This window comes from Echinococcus granulosus (assembly GCF_000524195.1).
Source record: "Echinococcus granulosus chromosome Unknown EG_S00015, whole genome shotgun sequence".
Classification (NCBI taxonomy): Eukaryota; Metazoa; Platyhelminthes; class Cestoda; order Cyclophyllidea; family Taeniidae; genus Echinococcus; species Echinococcus granulosus.
This window is the reverse complement of record NW_020170395.1, coordinates 607,785-623,777: the sequence shown is the minus strand read 5'-3', so window position 1 is coordinate 623,777 and position 15,993 is coordinate 607,785. Positions and strand designations below refer to the sequence as shown.

The 15,993-nt window shown below is 41.7% G+C and overlaps 1 protein-coding gene across 1 annotated transcript in view; it reads right to left on the bottom strand. All coding sequences in view use genetic code 11, as the record gives it.

The window, feature by feature from the left end:
• The window catches only part of EGR_03070 (Serine/threonine-protein kinase MRCK beta), a gene marked incomplete at both ends in the record, with an annotated part of 45,772 nt that overhangs the window by 14,488 nt on the left and 15,291 nt on the right, over nt 1-15,993 (bottom strand). Inside the window, 8 exons of the mRNA XM_024492319.1 lie at nt 1,647-1,958; nt 4,912-4,989; nt 5,216-5,265; nt 9,065-9,374; nt 12,182-12,255; nt 13,912-13,988; nt 14,069-14,349; nt 15,671-15,811. Coding sequence (XP_024353245.1) covers nt 1,647-1,958; nt 4,912-4,989; nt 5,216-5,265; nt 9,065-9,374; nt 12,182-12,255; nt 13,912-13,988; nt 14,069-14,349; nt 15,671-15,811 — 1,323 coding nt within the window. The remainder of the gene's footprint in view (nt 1-1,646; nt 1,959-4,911; nt 4,990-5,215; nt 5,266-9,064; nt 9,375-12,181; nt 12,256-13,911; nt 13,989-14,068; nt 14,350-15,670; nt 15,812-15,993) is intronic.

The window sequence follows — 15,993 nt, the reverse complement described above, 5'->3', positions numbered from 1 at the left end:
AGGCCGAACGGTGGTGGTATGGGGTCCTGTCCAGGCCGCTCCCACGTCACTAGTTTCCTGCACTTCAGTATGCTCATAATACTGCCACTTCCAAATAGATGCCTTACACTTTGAGAAATAACTCAAGAGATACGTCTACATGTCGAGAAGTGGTCCATTCAGGCTATGGTTCTAATCACGGCCAGGGTGCTTTTTTTAACATTACGTCAACTCTTGCACTTGCCGACTTCGCACCACAATCCATTCCCAGGTACTTTAGGACGTGTATTTTTACGCGAGTTATGCCAATCCTTCAATAATCGACCTTCGTGGGTGTGGCTAGAAGTTCCGCTCTCATTGCTCATACAACTGGTTCCTGGACCTTAAACTTAAGATCATTTATTTTAAAGCAACGCCTCATGACGCCTTTAGTAGTAACCCAAGCATGAAACGCTGTAGAGCGACTGCAAACATGTCTCTGACTTGCATGAATGCAAACCTTAAAGGGACAGATTTGTTGTGAATCGCCGTCACGTTGTACTGACATCCACACTCACATAATTGGAGACGCCTTTTGGTACATGGCTATCTTGGATCTCTCTAATGTCACTTATCGCTCATTGCTGAATTGGATCTGTAAATTACATCCGAATGTCGACAGAACAAAGCATTTATTCACTTTAGACAGTGTCTAAGCTTCAAAGTTTGGCCGATATTTTTACAGGGTATAACTGGTTTTGGCAATTGAACAGTAGATTAAGATGCGTAGCATCACTAGCCAAACCGCTTCTGTTACAAATAACTGGCAATGTCTTTCAAATTAAGACATGATGTTTCATGGTAGAAATAGAATCTGGCTCCTTTCAGTTAGCTGAACTCAGTACGCAAAACCTGAAAACGGTTTGGGGATCGATATAACTGTGGTAACTTTTCGACGATCAGTCTTTATATACAGCAAATAGAGGAGTTTTCAAACTCAATGTGAAATGCGATTTACGCTTATGTGCTTACAGTTAGTCACGGACGACTGTATTTTACGATCTTAAGAATGATTCAGGTACTGGAACGAAACAGTTTAGATACAAACAATACGTCATTGAAGCCTCACTCATTACTAAATGCACCATGACAGATCAACTACTGCCCTACCTCTACAGGTCCTGATATCCACTTCGGATGTGGCAACAATTCTAGGTTCCCTGGGGTGTTGCCCATCGAATTAATAACATTCTTGATGCTGATCTTCTGCAATTTCGATCATTTATCGTCCAGACTACCCTTCCTAGTTTTACATGCGGCATGATGACACAAATTGTTCTGGTTTCGTGAAATATTAATCTGGGTACTATGATAACTGTTGTTTAAGGTCCATATATTATTACCAACAAAATTAATTACGATCATACTTGCGTACCACTGCGCCTTCGATCCCATACCGTTTGAAATTCCAGTCTCAAGTGCTACTAACACATTTTCACTCATTGAGGGTTGGGGAGGAGGAAAGAGAAGGAGACGAGGTGATATACTGATCCCAGATATTATTGCGCATTAAACTAATTACAGCTACGATGTACACTACCTATGGCTCTAAGCATCTATCACCCAGTTTTCACAGTTTTAAGTGCATCTTCAGAGGTACAAGAGGAGAGAGAAGATCAACGCGGTACCTTGAGGATGTGTGGTACTTCACTGCGTTTGGCGTGAATGACATCGGTATTGGAGACGCGAGAGACCTCGAAGCCAGAAACATTGAGGTCGATCACGCAGGTGGGCGCGTTACCGTGGATGTCGTAGACCGTCTCGTAGGTTATTTGTGTACCTCCGTTGTAGGGCAGGGTGATAGAGAGTGTGCCTGTCGACCTCGGTGAGGCCACGGTGCCACCGACGCCACCGTCGGTGGCCAGAGTCAATGCGCGCGGATCGCGCGACGTCTCCGTACTTGGTTGGTAGACCGTACGGGCGCGACGCACTGCTGTGCACTGACAGTGAGGCAGAGGAAGGAGACATTAGCTTGGCTGAATTTCAAATTATCGAACGTTTTCGTGTGAACGAGAAGTCTGAAGCTTACTAAACACGAAAGCCATACACGTACAACCTTTATGTTGATAATAAACATGTTCCTGAATCAATGTCCCTTATGTATTCAAGAATAGGTCGGAAGATAAAAATGACAGGTTGAACTGACTACTGCGATGAATCGATTAGTAAATTTCCCTTTAAGTATGACGGCTTGAAATTGTCAGGATTTTCCCATTAACAGCTGAAACAGTTCATTGGCATAATATGCCAATGAAAACGAGTAACTGGCTTTAATACATGATTACTCCGGGGGAATTGAAAGACTTGGAAAGGCAATCCATAACCAATAAGCATTTCAAAGACCAGGTTTTGAAGATCTAGCTGATCTATTCGAGTCAGAAAAAGTTTAAAATTACTGGTCAACACTCAGGAACTGTTTTCGAACGGATGCATGGTGAGAGCACCTACCCATCATATAGACATAGTCATTTAATGAACAGACTAATGCTAAACAAGAAGCGTTCGAACAGTTGAAACATGACCGTACTAAGGTGCTTACACCACTCAGTAAAGGCAAAAAATTTTGACATCTATTTGCAAAATTAACAGGAAATTGATAGAAGAAAGTTAGTTTAAGATTCGTCAACTTTACACTTAGTAAAACAGGCGAAATCTATTCGAAACGCCTCAAATTAATAGAGTAATCGGTTTAGCAATACTGCTTTTGCTCGAAGTCATACGGTGCGTCAGCAACTAGTAATTCCACGCTCAAGGATACAACCATAAGTCAGGTGAAGAAAGCAATGAAAACTTTCACTGGAACAACAAATCACCTTCCCAAGTGGAAAAAAATTTATTCGCCACGTAGAAACATGGACTAAATTGCAGTAGGATTGACGAAGACTGATAGCGCAACACATCTGTCGGAGGTGTAGCAAAAGTAATACGTCTTTTCGACTATCGAGGGGAAAGAACCAGTGGAAGAATAGCAAACTGATCTCACGAGGGTACAGACCGGTTCAATTTACTTGAATGTATGCCACCCGCATAAATTAAAGGAGTGTAAGAGTGGGCACCTCCGCATCTTCAATACTCGTAGCAGTGTGCAAAGAACAAATAAACCAATAACGAACATCTCCCTGACATTTGTATATCCAGAAAACGCTCGATTTCGTTGATAGGATTATAGATATCAAAGGCCAGGGTGCATTCTTTAATTTCATCTCAGGGTATCTAGATTAGACGTCAATCAAGCTAAGACGGATGAGGATAAACGGTTTGCCACAAACGTACTGATCTTGGTGGAAACAATTCACCACATATTCCGAATTGACTTTGACAATGGCTATCGTTGAAAGTTGTAGTAATTTTTCGGACAAAAGATATGCAGTAAATAGGAAGAAGAATTGAATATATGAACCATCTTAATTGGAAACTATTTATAATGCAATTAAAAAAGTAGGCTCGCATTTCGACGCAATTTATCAAAGGTGCGGTTTTCGATGAATTAATAAACCAATTTGCATTGAGGTTAGGATATCCCATTATAAGGGATAGGGGAGCTCTGAGGGTGTGATACAAATTACCAACGAGTAAAAAGTGTAAACAAATGGTTGGGATGAATGTAAGGGACATAAGATGGTCTGACGCTGAATATGGTGGGTCGTCGTCCTCCTCGAAGGGCGGTCCCAATCACTAATGCCATCACGAGGCACGATGCTATCCGAATTTAAGGGCAACTTTCTGATACTGCTGTCATTTTTCCAGCTACTGTCCTATAGTAACTCCTCCCCCCCCCCCCCCCACTTTCCATTTGTAAGCGGAACTTTGGTCTGAGCCTAGGCATATTTGGCACTACGATAATTCTGACTGTCAAAGAATTGCCATTATGATGTTCACATTTCCCTAAAAATGAAAACAACAGCCATGGTGGAGTTGGAATTACATTTAGTAATAATAGTGATCAAAGCAGCATTTCCAGTAAATTAAGCCTTGCTTATAACTGTAATTTCAGGCTTCACACCGCCATATCCATTTTCGCAGCTAAAATTTGAAGTCAGCCAGACGGAAATTTTGCTGAAAATCTAAAACAATTTAAGAAGGTGCATGCGACTTTGAAACGGAAGGGCATCACCCCAAGAATAAGGTAGAGCTGATCTATTACCACCTAAATTTACACCAACATCCATTAAAATGTTGACTATAATAAGACCACAATGGATGTCCAATGCATGCAAACCACCGCCCTCTAGAAAATATTCGAGAACTGATTAAATAAATAAATAAAAAATATCTTCATGTAAAATCACGGTATGCTAAGTATTTGTTGCCGGGCTACACGCCCTGCTCATTCTGTCTATGCTACCAGCCTTCTGTGGATACTTCTGCACCCGTGTGATCTCCCAATGACGTTGAAGACAACTCGAGCACTACCAAATTATTTGAAGCATTTTGCAAAAGACTGCAACATCTTGAACCAAATCCTCCTGGACAAAACACCACGGTAGTCTATGATCCAAAGAAATAAATTATCGCATAAATCAGTGCTGCGAAAAAGTCACCAAGAATACATATGATAATGCCAATTGACGCAGCGAGTGAGAGTGGTCATTCGTGCACGGAATGCATAATTGCCAGCACATTTTTTTCGCACCATACAAAAAAGCCAGGGAGTAACGAATGCTCTCATAATTGTGCACACATGCAGATGTAGTGGTTGTGGAACGTGTACGGCCAAGCCGCCACTAGCCGCACAACAAACGTCAGCAAATCACCCACTGGCATTTATTGTATCGCACCACCTTCTAGATTGCACCGATGGGCTCTCTCCATCCAGCTAACAATTACGTAGATTTAGAAGGCAGAGAATCATCAGCCAGAAACAGTGGGTGGGGCGAAGAGAAAACTACTCACATCATAAATGAAGAGCCGCATATCGCAGAGGAAGGCGTACTGCTGAACCCAGCCGCGTTTGATGTCTCCTTTTGGAGTCTGAAAATGAAGAAAATTATAGGTCAACAAGAGGAGTAAAGCTTTTGAAACAATTTGGCCGACTTAAGATGAAGATCTCATAAAAGTGACGGCCAATAGTCAACCTCTTTTAACAAAAAAAAATTTCAATTGCAAACGACTGAGTTACTAATATGATTTGACAAATTTTAACGAGGCAATAATGCTGAAGTGAAAACAAAAAATGCGCAAAATGAGAAAAACGAACCCTAACAGGCCCCTCAATGATGGTGCCAAGACCAAAGGCGACATCTGCGTCTAAAAAGAGGAGAAAAAGTGATCAAATTCATGGAAAGACATTACTAAGCAGGCTGATTGTTGTGTGATACATCGTCCACTTGCTGAGCCACACGACGAGAAGGATTACTACTGCGATATCAGCTGGACACTAGATACCGAATACCACTAAGGAAATAAGCGGCGCAGCGTCTAGGCTTCCAGTCCCCCGAATTATTGTGATATAGTTGGGACAATACCGTAGTAGGACGGTGTATGCTGTATTTCCAGTGATTCTGCACCAAGCCGTTAGCCTTGTAGCCCTTCTGTGCGCTTATAACATAACCACTTCCTGATCTCAGTGCATTTATAAGCTTCTCTGAGGTAAGTCAGGTGTCTGCAGCAGAGAAACAAGCTAAGGAAAATTTACGGTCCAAACGCAATGCACAAAATCCTAATAGGATGAACAAAAGTAAAGTTTTTATTTTCCATTGAGTTAAAAAATTAAAACAATTGCAAGACTTTACCTTTACCGACACTTCCGAAACAAAGAAATCGAGATACCAAGTCAGACCTCTGTTTGTATATGCTTTGTGACGTCTTTAATTCATGTTCAGACATAGACGAGAAAAACCTGAAGAACTGTCTTTTAAAGAAACCAAATGGACTTCCAACGAGTTGAGTTGTCATGCCAAATACTTCATCGAGGGGGTGGTTAGCACAAAGAAATTAGCACAAAACTGCGCACGTGTACGTGCCAATGTGTGTGCACATTTGCTACTCTGGTCACCTGCACTGTTGAGACGACCAGTGAGTCAGTGTGGGACGTGCATGTGAAGCGGACCTTGGACTGTCACCGAATACCAACGGCGAGTGGACAGCCTTGACATATGCAGTTATAACAACCCAGACGAAATGGACATTGTAGAAGACGAAATGGAGAAAGCGAATCCCAAATGCCACTGGAATGAACTTACCACAATACCCTCATGTCCGTAACGCTCCAGCGGACCTAGTAATTCCTCACCATATTAATTGTTATGGGTGGTTGGATCGCCATCTTCGCATCATGGTATTTCGTTCATATTAAACATTCCACCAGCCCATCCATCTACATGTGTAATAAAGTCCTATTCACACGCATGCATCCCTGGAGAGGACTCCCCGACGCTGCATGTGTGGCACCAAGATTAAGGTACTGAGATACGCATGGACCGACTAGTACTTTAAAAGACTTGAGGACTAACAACACACCCCAGACTCAGTAGGGCAAGGAGGAAGGCAAAGCTGACTCATCATAAAATCACTCGTTAGGAAAATAATATGAATAATGAAAAGAATCTTCATGATAATACAAACTTATGGCAACTGATGAGTTGACCAGTAATCCATTTCTAGACACCGAGATGCATTTCCATTATGGTATGCATGTGAATCAAAAACCAATCCTGGATTGCGTAAGGCAATAATACCTAGGAGAAGGCCTTGCTTTAAGCTTAGTGAAGAGTGACATAAGGCATATGATATTAGTAGTTACTAACTTAAGGCACAAAAGAGAACAACCCAGCTAGTGTTTCCTTGTGATTTAAATGGATACTACTAAACTATAAACATGTGAATCGATGCCAAGTCATGAAAGGGAAATGGAAGAGAATATTATAATGTGAAATCAAAAAGATAGAAAAGAGGGGGATTAAGATGAAATCCCGTTTTAAAAAAGAGGGCGAGGGGTGTATGCAGAAGTACCAACAAGTGCGTGATTCACGCTGAGAGAGAAGGCTTGAGCCGCTTTTGTGGTCATAGCGGTGCCGTCGGCCAGAAACTATAACAGTAGCGTTTACTCATCCAAGGCTGGTGATCAAACAAAAGCCCCACGGAGAGTTGTACGGGAGTGAGTCCAAGGGCGTGGTGTGGGTCGTGTTTGCAGTATGGAGCAGGTGTTTTGTGTATTACTCCTCACATTATTAGAGGCGAGAGAGGTGCACCACCCGAGAAGACAAGATGAGACTTGTAAAGGTTGGATATTTTTTAACTTGCTAGGAAACCCGACCTCAGCGATATTAATCGAGCATGGACTGCATACTACTGCATTCAAAAAAGTATTGTGGAAGATGTTCACAAAAAAAACAGTATAGATCTAATTAAAATGTGTGGAGGAATATGTCCTTTAGTACTGTGACCGATTGATCTATCAAAGGTGGAGAATGAAAAGCAGAAATTGTCATAAAGATTAGGTAACGACATTATTTTTAACAAAAAATGTTGAAGACCGAATAGCATACCTTGGTGAGTGTTATCATTGTGAAGAGATTCACTGTGTATACTGGCCAACCGAGATGCTTATTACAGTCAGAACAAGTATCTAGGCTTCAGTAGTAAAAGAGCAATAAATAAAGGGTTGCAGCTAGAAAAGTGACAATATGTTTATTTTGGTAGTAAGGCTTACAAGACGATAGAGGGATTTCGTTGGAACCCAAACTTTGAGGGCCAAATCCAACAAAAACATGGTACATACTATAAGCTCATGAACAACAATAAGGGAGATAAAGTTAAAGAACCCCCAAGGAAGCGTCAGACCCACTACATCAACATAAAATTTGTAAGTTTTTTTTTGACAGCAATCGCCCACAGAGTACCTGATAAAGATTTCAAACATAACGACTAGTTGGTGTCACCACAACGAAATTGATCGAAAATTCCAACGTGGTAGGAGTCTTGACCGACCGTCGGTATGTATACGTGTGGATTTCTATTTAGCCATGATTGGTATGCATAGACCCATTAAGCGCAAGGACGCGCTTTACCTTTGAAGTGACCTAATTCTGAGGTGAAGGCTTAATCGGAAGGGCTTACCACGATGCTCTAGGCGAAATGTGAGCGGTCAGAAGGATCCGAGCTAAAGCAGGACGACGTGTTTGAACTGTGTTTTAATCACACAAGCTCTTCAGTCACCGTAATTTTTGATCGCTTCCTTGTCTATCACTTCTCTAAACAGTGTGCTCGTAGACTTGTAAAGAGCTTCTATTCAGATTTATTCACCTTATGAAATCTCCATGGGAGAAGCCTGGCGCAACACAGTACTAAGGGGATTTGAAAATATCAAACCCAGCTTAGTGATATTGATTTCAGGTGGTTAAGTGATCGGTACATCTGACCACTGTTGGATGGATGCTTGAAATGGACGCGGAGTCGAGTCCGCCACGATTCGACACTAGCTATTGAGTTTTCAGATATTGTTTGTATTATTAAGATCTCCAACGAAAAGCATATTTCCTACCAAGTGTTTACTGGAAGGTTACATCGCCGTCAGTTGATCTACCCTGAAGAAAAATGCTCTTCGTTTTAATTCCATGATCCTACTTCTGAACTCGGCTCATGCCCAACCTGCGTCACTCGGACTCGAAGCCTTATGCATGTACAATAAACCTACTTTAAGATTTGCACGTTCAAAAAGGTCTTCAGAGGTAACCTAGGAACTACACTTTTAATATCGCGAGCTCATACCCGAAAATAGCACATCCTTAATCACCCAGACCTTCTTACAGACTAAGGACAGTACTATTGGTAACGCAGCACGAGGTATGAAGAATTCACAGAGACATCAATAATCCAAATTAGCAAAATTTGACATATCTCACCTACTCATTGCAGACACACATCACCATGAACTGCTTTCATGGCAGAAAGAGAAAAAAAGACAAATGAGACTAGTTAAATTGTTGCGAAGGGGAAAAGAAGGAGCTTCAACCTCAAGCCCCATGACTGCTTCTGAATCTAACCAAACTCCAGTACCCTCCACGAGAGCTATGGAACAAGCAGTAGTAAGGAAGATGAGTCCTACCGAAGGAGGGCATTCCGGAGGGAACAGTCTTGGAAGAGCAGGGAAGAGAGGCGGCGGCCTGACGACATTGAAGATGGCAGGCAAAGCCGCACTGTTGACAGCGCAAGCCCTGCCAGTGCTGACCTAGCAGTAAGCTCGCACAGACCAGGCATTTGGTGGGGATGGAAAAGCTGTCTGGTACTAGTTTGTGCGAACTCGTAGAGACACCACTGCCGCTTCCGAGAGAGATGGACTTCTCAGAGGACTTGGAGGTCTGACGCACTGTAGTCGACTCTACCGTCCGGCGGGCCGATGTATGCGCCCCGTTCAGCTTGGTGAATGAAAGGGAGGAGTAAAACGATAATCCCCCGTTTTTCCACAGTTATCACAATCGAGTACTACGTTCTTTAACTTGGAATGGGTGCAGGTGGGCAGGTGAAAGCAGTGCTAAGATGCGACCATTTTTAGATCAGATCAATTAGATTATTTATTCGTCATTCGTTTCTCGTTCTTTCTTACCTTTAATAATACTGTACGTCTTTATGATATTAAGAAAGCTACTGACGGAGATACAGCCTATTTGGGAGGGAATCGGGCGATGTCAGGATGCTAACACTTTAGGAAAAAGCTGATTTAACAACTAGCTTTCTTCCTTTTTGCCTACATAGCCGCCTCCGCCTTTGACTGATACGCAGTTCCACTTCCTTCAGAGTGACATAAAGTGCAAGCAGTGTCTCATACAAAAGAAAAAAAGCAACCGACCTGGCTTCTGGCATCACGCCTAATTATGTACGACTCAGTATTGAAATGGTGGGTCCTTCTAGAATCATTAGCATTCCTCCTGTTTTAAGAAAAGTATAAGTTCGGTCACATTCACACGACTTCTAAGCAAAACATTTCGATTAGCCGGGAAATTTATAACTGCTAAGCAGAGTATTTTACAGAAAATGATAAACAACATTAAAGATACATCTGAGAGAGTACACTTGTGATTACGGAATAATGACAATTTAATACAGCTGCATTTTAATACCTGGAGAAGAATAATGGAATGATGACGTTCTTTCAGTGTGCGATCCACTATAATCGATGCCTTGAGGAATCGTAAACTTGGTTTATCATGTGGCAGGCTCGTCGCCGTTTGCTTAGATTTCTCAGTTTATAGCGCTATAAACTGGGGACGTCAGTAATAATAAAAATCAAGTGTCAAACCTTAAAATATGCTTTTAAGTCATGATTACGGAGACGAAGCCATTAATAGCACTACAGAACAGTGGAACATTAAAAAATCTAGAGTGATGTAGAAGCACAAAATGGCATTACGAGTCTAAAAAACTGACAATTTTTTAATAACTTGCTTCAAGTTGATAAAAAATTGCAAAGCAATGCCCAGGTAACTTGTTTCTTAAGAAAAAAAAAGCTATTTGGTGCAGAATAGTAATGTAAAAGCCTGACAGCAGTTAATATAAGAATGCAGAAGACGGGACGAAGGAATAACGACGTGAATGGAGTGACTTGCTGTCAGATTCTCGAGAAAAATGGAGCGCTTTGTTCCAAAAATGGGAGGGAAAATAGCAGGGCCAAGGAAAACACCTGCATTTCAGGGTGCTGAAATATTTAATGAGAATAGCAACGAAATAATTTATGATAACAGCAAAACTCCATGAGAAAAAACGGGGGATTATGGAAGAATAATGAGAATGGAATAAGAAGCCCTACTGATTCCACTTTATTAAGGAAAGCAGGAGGTGCAAAATACCACTCAATAACCATAAAGCAGCTAAGCATATTAACCAATGACGATGAATAGTGTTGATTGATCTTGAAGTGTTAAAGTTAACTGACTAATTGACAACAAAGATTAAAAATGCCAGTTCAATAGTAGTTCAGTTAATAGGCACCTAAAAATGATACATCAAATATCTTTATAACCTCACAAAATGCAAGCAACTTGTGGTACCAGAGGAATCAAGATATGAACCTTAGACTAAAGAGTTTGAAGAACGCAACCAAAGGATACGGTAGAAGCATGGGGAACTGGGGAAAATAAGCACGGAGACCTACACCCACATACACAATAAAGTCTTGGTATAAAAATTCAGATTTGATTTAAATTGGAATATCCAAAGATCCTCTTGACTGTTAACAAAAAACTCACATTTTAAGAGTATATAGGAAATTGAACGAGCGTAGTAACTTGTTTTAAAGGTGGAGTAAAACCTTGTTCCAGCGGGATTGCGTGAGAGCTGAGGCGTCAGGCATGGCGACTAGCCACGCTATCGCAACGATCACATATGCGTGTAGAGGTGCAATTAAAAGTGAACGTGAAAACATAATCTGATTTGTGTAGTCTTGGAAAAATGCAATCACAATGCGAACAGAACGTGGAGGACATTAAGACACGAAATTGTGGCCAATTCAATCATAGCCTATTAGTGGGCAAAGAGCTGTCCAATGCCCTTGAAATTCAAAACAAATATACTCGAAAGGGTCACAATTTAGCAGAAAGGAGAAGAGATTAGAGTAGGTCGTTTAAGAATGCCGGTTCCTACCTGAGACAAAGGAGGAAATGTGAATCGTACGCCTGCATGCCATCATGATGAAAATATTACGAGGCCAATATCCGTGAGACGAAACAACTGACCTGCAGCATTCAAGCACACGTACACAGGCACACTAAAAGTGAGGACACAAGGCTAGAAGTATGTGTTTTATAAATTCAATCACATTGATGAAACATGGCTTCCGGCTTGAGGAGTTCAGTGATGAGTTCAAACAATCTATGGTGGCCAAGCAGAACTTTCAAATGTGAACGGGTTGAAAAAATTTATTCCAGCTGGTCAATAAAATCGGCGATGCGGAGCAAGAAAGGTACCTACCCTTAGGCGAAATTCAGACAACTTTGCATTGCGTACGAAGCTATAAAAAATATGTGGCTGATAGTAGGTACACCAGAAGGCAACTAATTTTGCTGACTTTTGTACCACCGGAGAAACAAGGAAAATGAATACCAACCCTTCGAGGGTGGATTTTGGTGTGTTAAGTTCAGATACTATCTGATGAGTTTGCTAATCAATAGGACGATCAGAAGGAAAATAAGACAAAGAGATTCGAGGGTCTGTAACAGTACAAGCTCACCAGTTCCGCACGAAGACACGCAGACTCCTCCAGTTCCGTCGTTTTCATGCATGACCTACGAACTTCATTGGTCACTAAAAAGGAAAGTGTAAAACATCATTTCGATGGCAGCGCACCGAGAAAGGGAATGTTATACAAGCAATACGAGGGAGTAGTAGGAAACGATGATAAATTGTACACACAGACACCCGTGTTTGGTACGCCTTCTGACAGTAGTTAGCGACAGTTACGCCAGTAACGACGATAATACTTAAAATACTGCCTCTGTGGAATAGCAAGAGTAATGAATTAATGAGTTGCGAATCAATGCATATTAGTAGAAAATGGTCCAGCATCTAAATCCAAGGTATGCTTGGGTAAAAAGAAGATGCAGCAAGACACGAACCATTTGATAGATTAATTGTCGAGGGCTGTATGGGCGAAGTTAACTTGTAACGGACAGAGAAGAGCCCAAAAATATTCATCCATACATTTAAGCGGATCTCCTGACCAAATTGATGTACTTTAATAGTGCTCCTGGATAAAAATGCAGTTAACCGAAACTGCATACAATGAAATTCGCAGAATAAAGTTCAGATAAAGTTCTCATGGATCTGCCACTAGCATTCAATTTTGGTAACATAGGAACTTGAAGAGCAACCGGGATGGTACATTACATTCATGGTAAAGGCTATCTCAAACCTACCCCTTGTAAAGCGGAATAAGCTTATGGTAGATATACATCGATAACTTAAATGGGGTAAAGTTTCAACACGTCCAAAGACCGAAAAATGCACATTCAAGTGAATATGTTGCCCCTTAATCATGAGTTATGCCTTCTATTAGGCGAATGACCCTACGGACTAAACTCAATAGATCCACCCGGGACAGGGAAAAATACCACCGAAAAACTTTAAATCGCATCCAAAACAGGTAACGTAAAATCCATAGGCACTAGCCTCTAGTCTCCAGACCTCCCACCTATGGAATGCCTCCATGCAGAGTAAATAGCTACGACAGAAAAAAGAACGTGGCGGAGTAACTGCAGTAATTTTGCATTGTGGACTGGTAGGCAGGGTGGCCTTTGGCGAGGAGTGCATAATTCAAGTCTTCATCATAAAACAGTGCAGTGGCAGAAGGGGAAAAACCTCAACTGTCAGGGCTCATTCATAATTACGAAGCTGAACACAAAAAAGGGCATTGTGAAAGAAGCTTATGAAGAAAATGACTGAAACTTGCACAATTGCTAGGAATTTATCTACCGCGAAATTGCTTTTGCGCTCGTGTTTGCATTCGAAAAATGTCTCGCATTATGTTAAACAAGGGAGTAAGTATAGGAGGCTGCATTCAAGGTACACATCAAATCTGTAGACGAAGTTGCATACAATAAATTTCCTCGCGGTATTAATGGAGTAGACCAATACCCAAATCTGTTGGCAAAAGGGAACAAGAAAAAAGTACGAACCTCCATATCTCAGGAAAACAATGGTTTTAGATGATGGAATAAGGAGGATTCGAAACGGATGGGAAACTGTGGTTTAGCGCGAGTAAAACTCCCTCATTCCCATCAGAGCAATGGTCAATAAATTCACGGTTTTCAAAAGCTGCTGTCAACATCAAAACTAATGACTGCCCCAAATAATACTCCAAACTCTTCCGATTGGTACCAAGATACTTTGATTCAGTGCACCTCCAAAATGGTAGGTTAAGCACCAGGAATAACCACGAAGAAGGACAGATAAATAGCGCACCTTTCACAAGCTGGTCTTGCAAGGTCTCTTTCTCCTTTTCCGTCTGAAGCAATTTATTCGAGGTGTCACTTAAGCGACTAAAAAGACAAAAATTCAAAAAATAGAGGCTCATCACAGGTCAAATTAAGGTATCATAAGAAAAAAAAGAAAGGCTCACGTAGTCGTCTCCTCCAGCTGTACTTCGAGTTCGCGTACGCGCTGTTGGGCGAGTTCGCGTTCGCGAATCTCATTATTAAGCGCCAGTTGGAGGTTGAATCGCTCCATCTTGCTGATACGGCCTGCCTTACGCTGACGCCAGTCCACTGCGCTCCCGATACTGCCGCTACTGATGGCTGCGGAGGTGATGCTGGGAACTGGGCGATAATCATCGTACTCCGACCTATCCGACGAGCCGTTGCGTATACGCTGTAGATCGGAAATCAGATGGAGCACTGTGTCCTGCAGGGATTGGATAATGTAATGTGGTAAAAAAGGTGTTTTAATAACAACATTTAACCACCTGAGATGTTAATTCTTCCTAGGTATTAATCACAATCTTGAAATTATGGCATTCCCTTGCCGACATTTCATACCAACAGCCCACCAAACCTTTAGTGCATTTACGCCTAGACAAAAAATAAACGTCATTAGGGAGGATCGGTGGTGATGAGATGGAATCACCAATGCATGAAAGTTGTTAAGATGGAATACAAAAAGAATTTTGCCAGAGGTGCTGTCTTATGGAAAGACAGTTAGGATTAATAATGAGAGGTGTGAGGAAGAACATGATATGTCGATGCAACATCAACCCCTTGAACACCATTGATGACAGTTGCAGTTTGAAGAATTCGAAGATGATGGTGCATTAACTGACTTCACAGCCCATCGGGAAGGGAGAACAAACAGAGGTGCCACAATTGTTGGCAGTCGCTCCCACCGGTTTGCAGAGGAGAAAGGGCTAAGCAAGCCTAACCCATACCAATGATTACCCAGGCCTTCCGTGGGCTAAGAATAAAACTTCCATAATGGTGTACCTTGTTACGTCTGAATGGATGATGCGGAACGACGAGTTAATTTACATAAAGATGTGTACCATTTGGCTACAATGAGTGAATGCCCCTAGCGCTTCTATTACTGTGTACTTTCCACATTCTCAAACAGACGCCTCAATGCTGTTTCTCGAAACACCTTAAGAAAACAGTTTTCATAATAACAAATGAACTTCAAGAGACCTAAACTAAGTGACACATATTTAAGTATTTCACGAGGTAACGATTTTTGAGAACTATTAAATGAAATGACCTAACAGAACAGAATTCACTGGTGAAAAGTTCTCACAAAGCTCTCAACAATTACTCATCCTCGATGGAACATTACCAAAGAAAGCGTTAGTAAAAATGTTAACGAATCCAAATTATGGAAAGTACTTTCCCGAGAAGGCAAAAATAGTAAACTAATGAAGCAAAGACTTGTTGTGCAAGCGACTATCTCGCATGATTTGCCGTTAGATACCGCCGAAAATGTCCATGAATCATTATTAAAACTTATAGATCAAGCTGACAGACTTCAAAATTAGTAACGTGCCAGAAGTATACCCGAGGCCCGCCCTGAATGGGCCATGCAGGAAGCAGTAGAAATCGCTGGTAGTACTCTCAAAGGTATGTACAAAGCCGAGTGGTTTCAAAAAACAAGAGTACAGGATGTGGCGTTCAAAGGTACGAATGTCTGTAAACAGGTGTATGGGATGGCAATATAATACCATGAAGGATTAAAAACGTACATGAAGACTGTCATTGGCGGCCCACTCATTGTCAGCCATGCAGACAAGTTCGGCTAGCTGATTTTCCCACACCATCACACGTTGCTCCAGCGCCGTGCAACGCTGCCTCTCTTGGCGTAACTCGCCCTCCAGGAAACTCGTCTGCAAAGAAGAAGCTATTCTAGGATTCAAATGCTTCACACATTCACTCTGTGTAATCAGGGCTCAAAAATGAGCATAGTTGTTTGTGCTACTTCCCATCTTCCGTACTAGCAATGACTGTCGATAGATTGATTGCAAGCACACAAAACTATATTTGCTAAGTGGTGCGCTACCCCAACTTT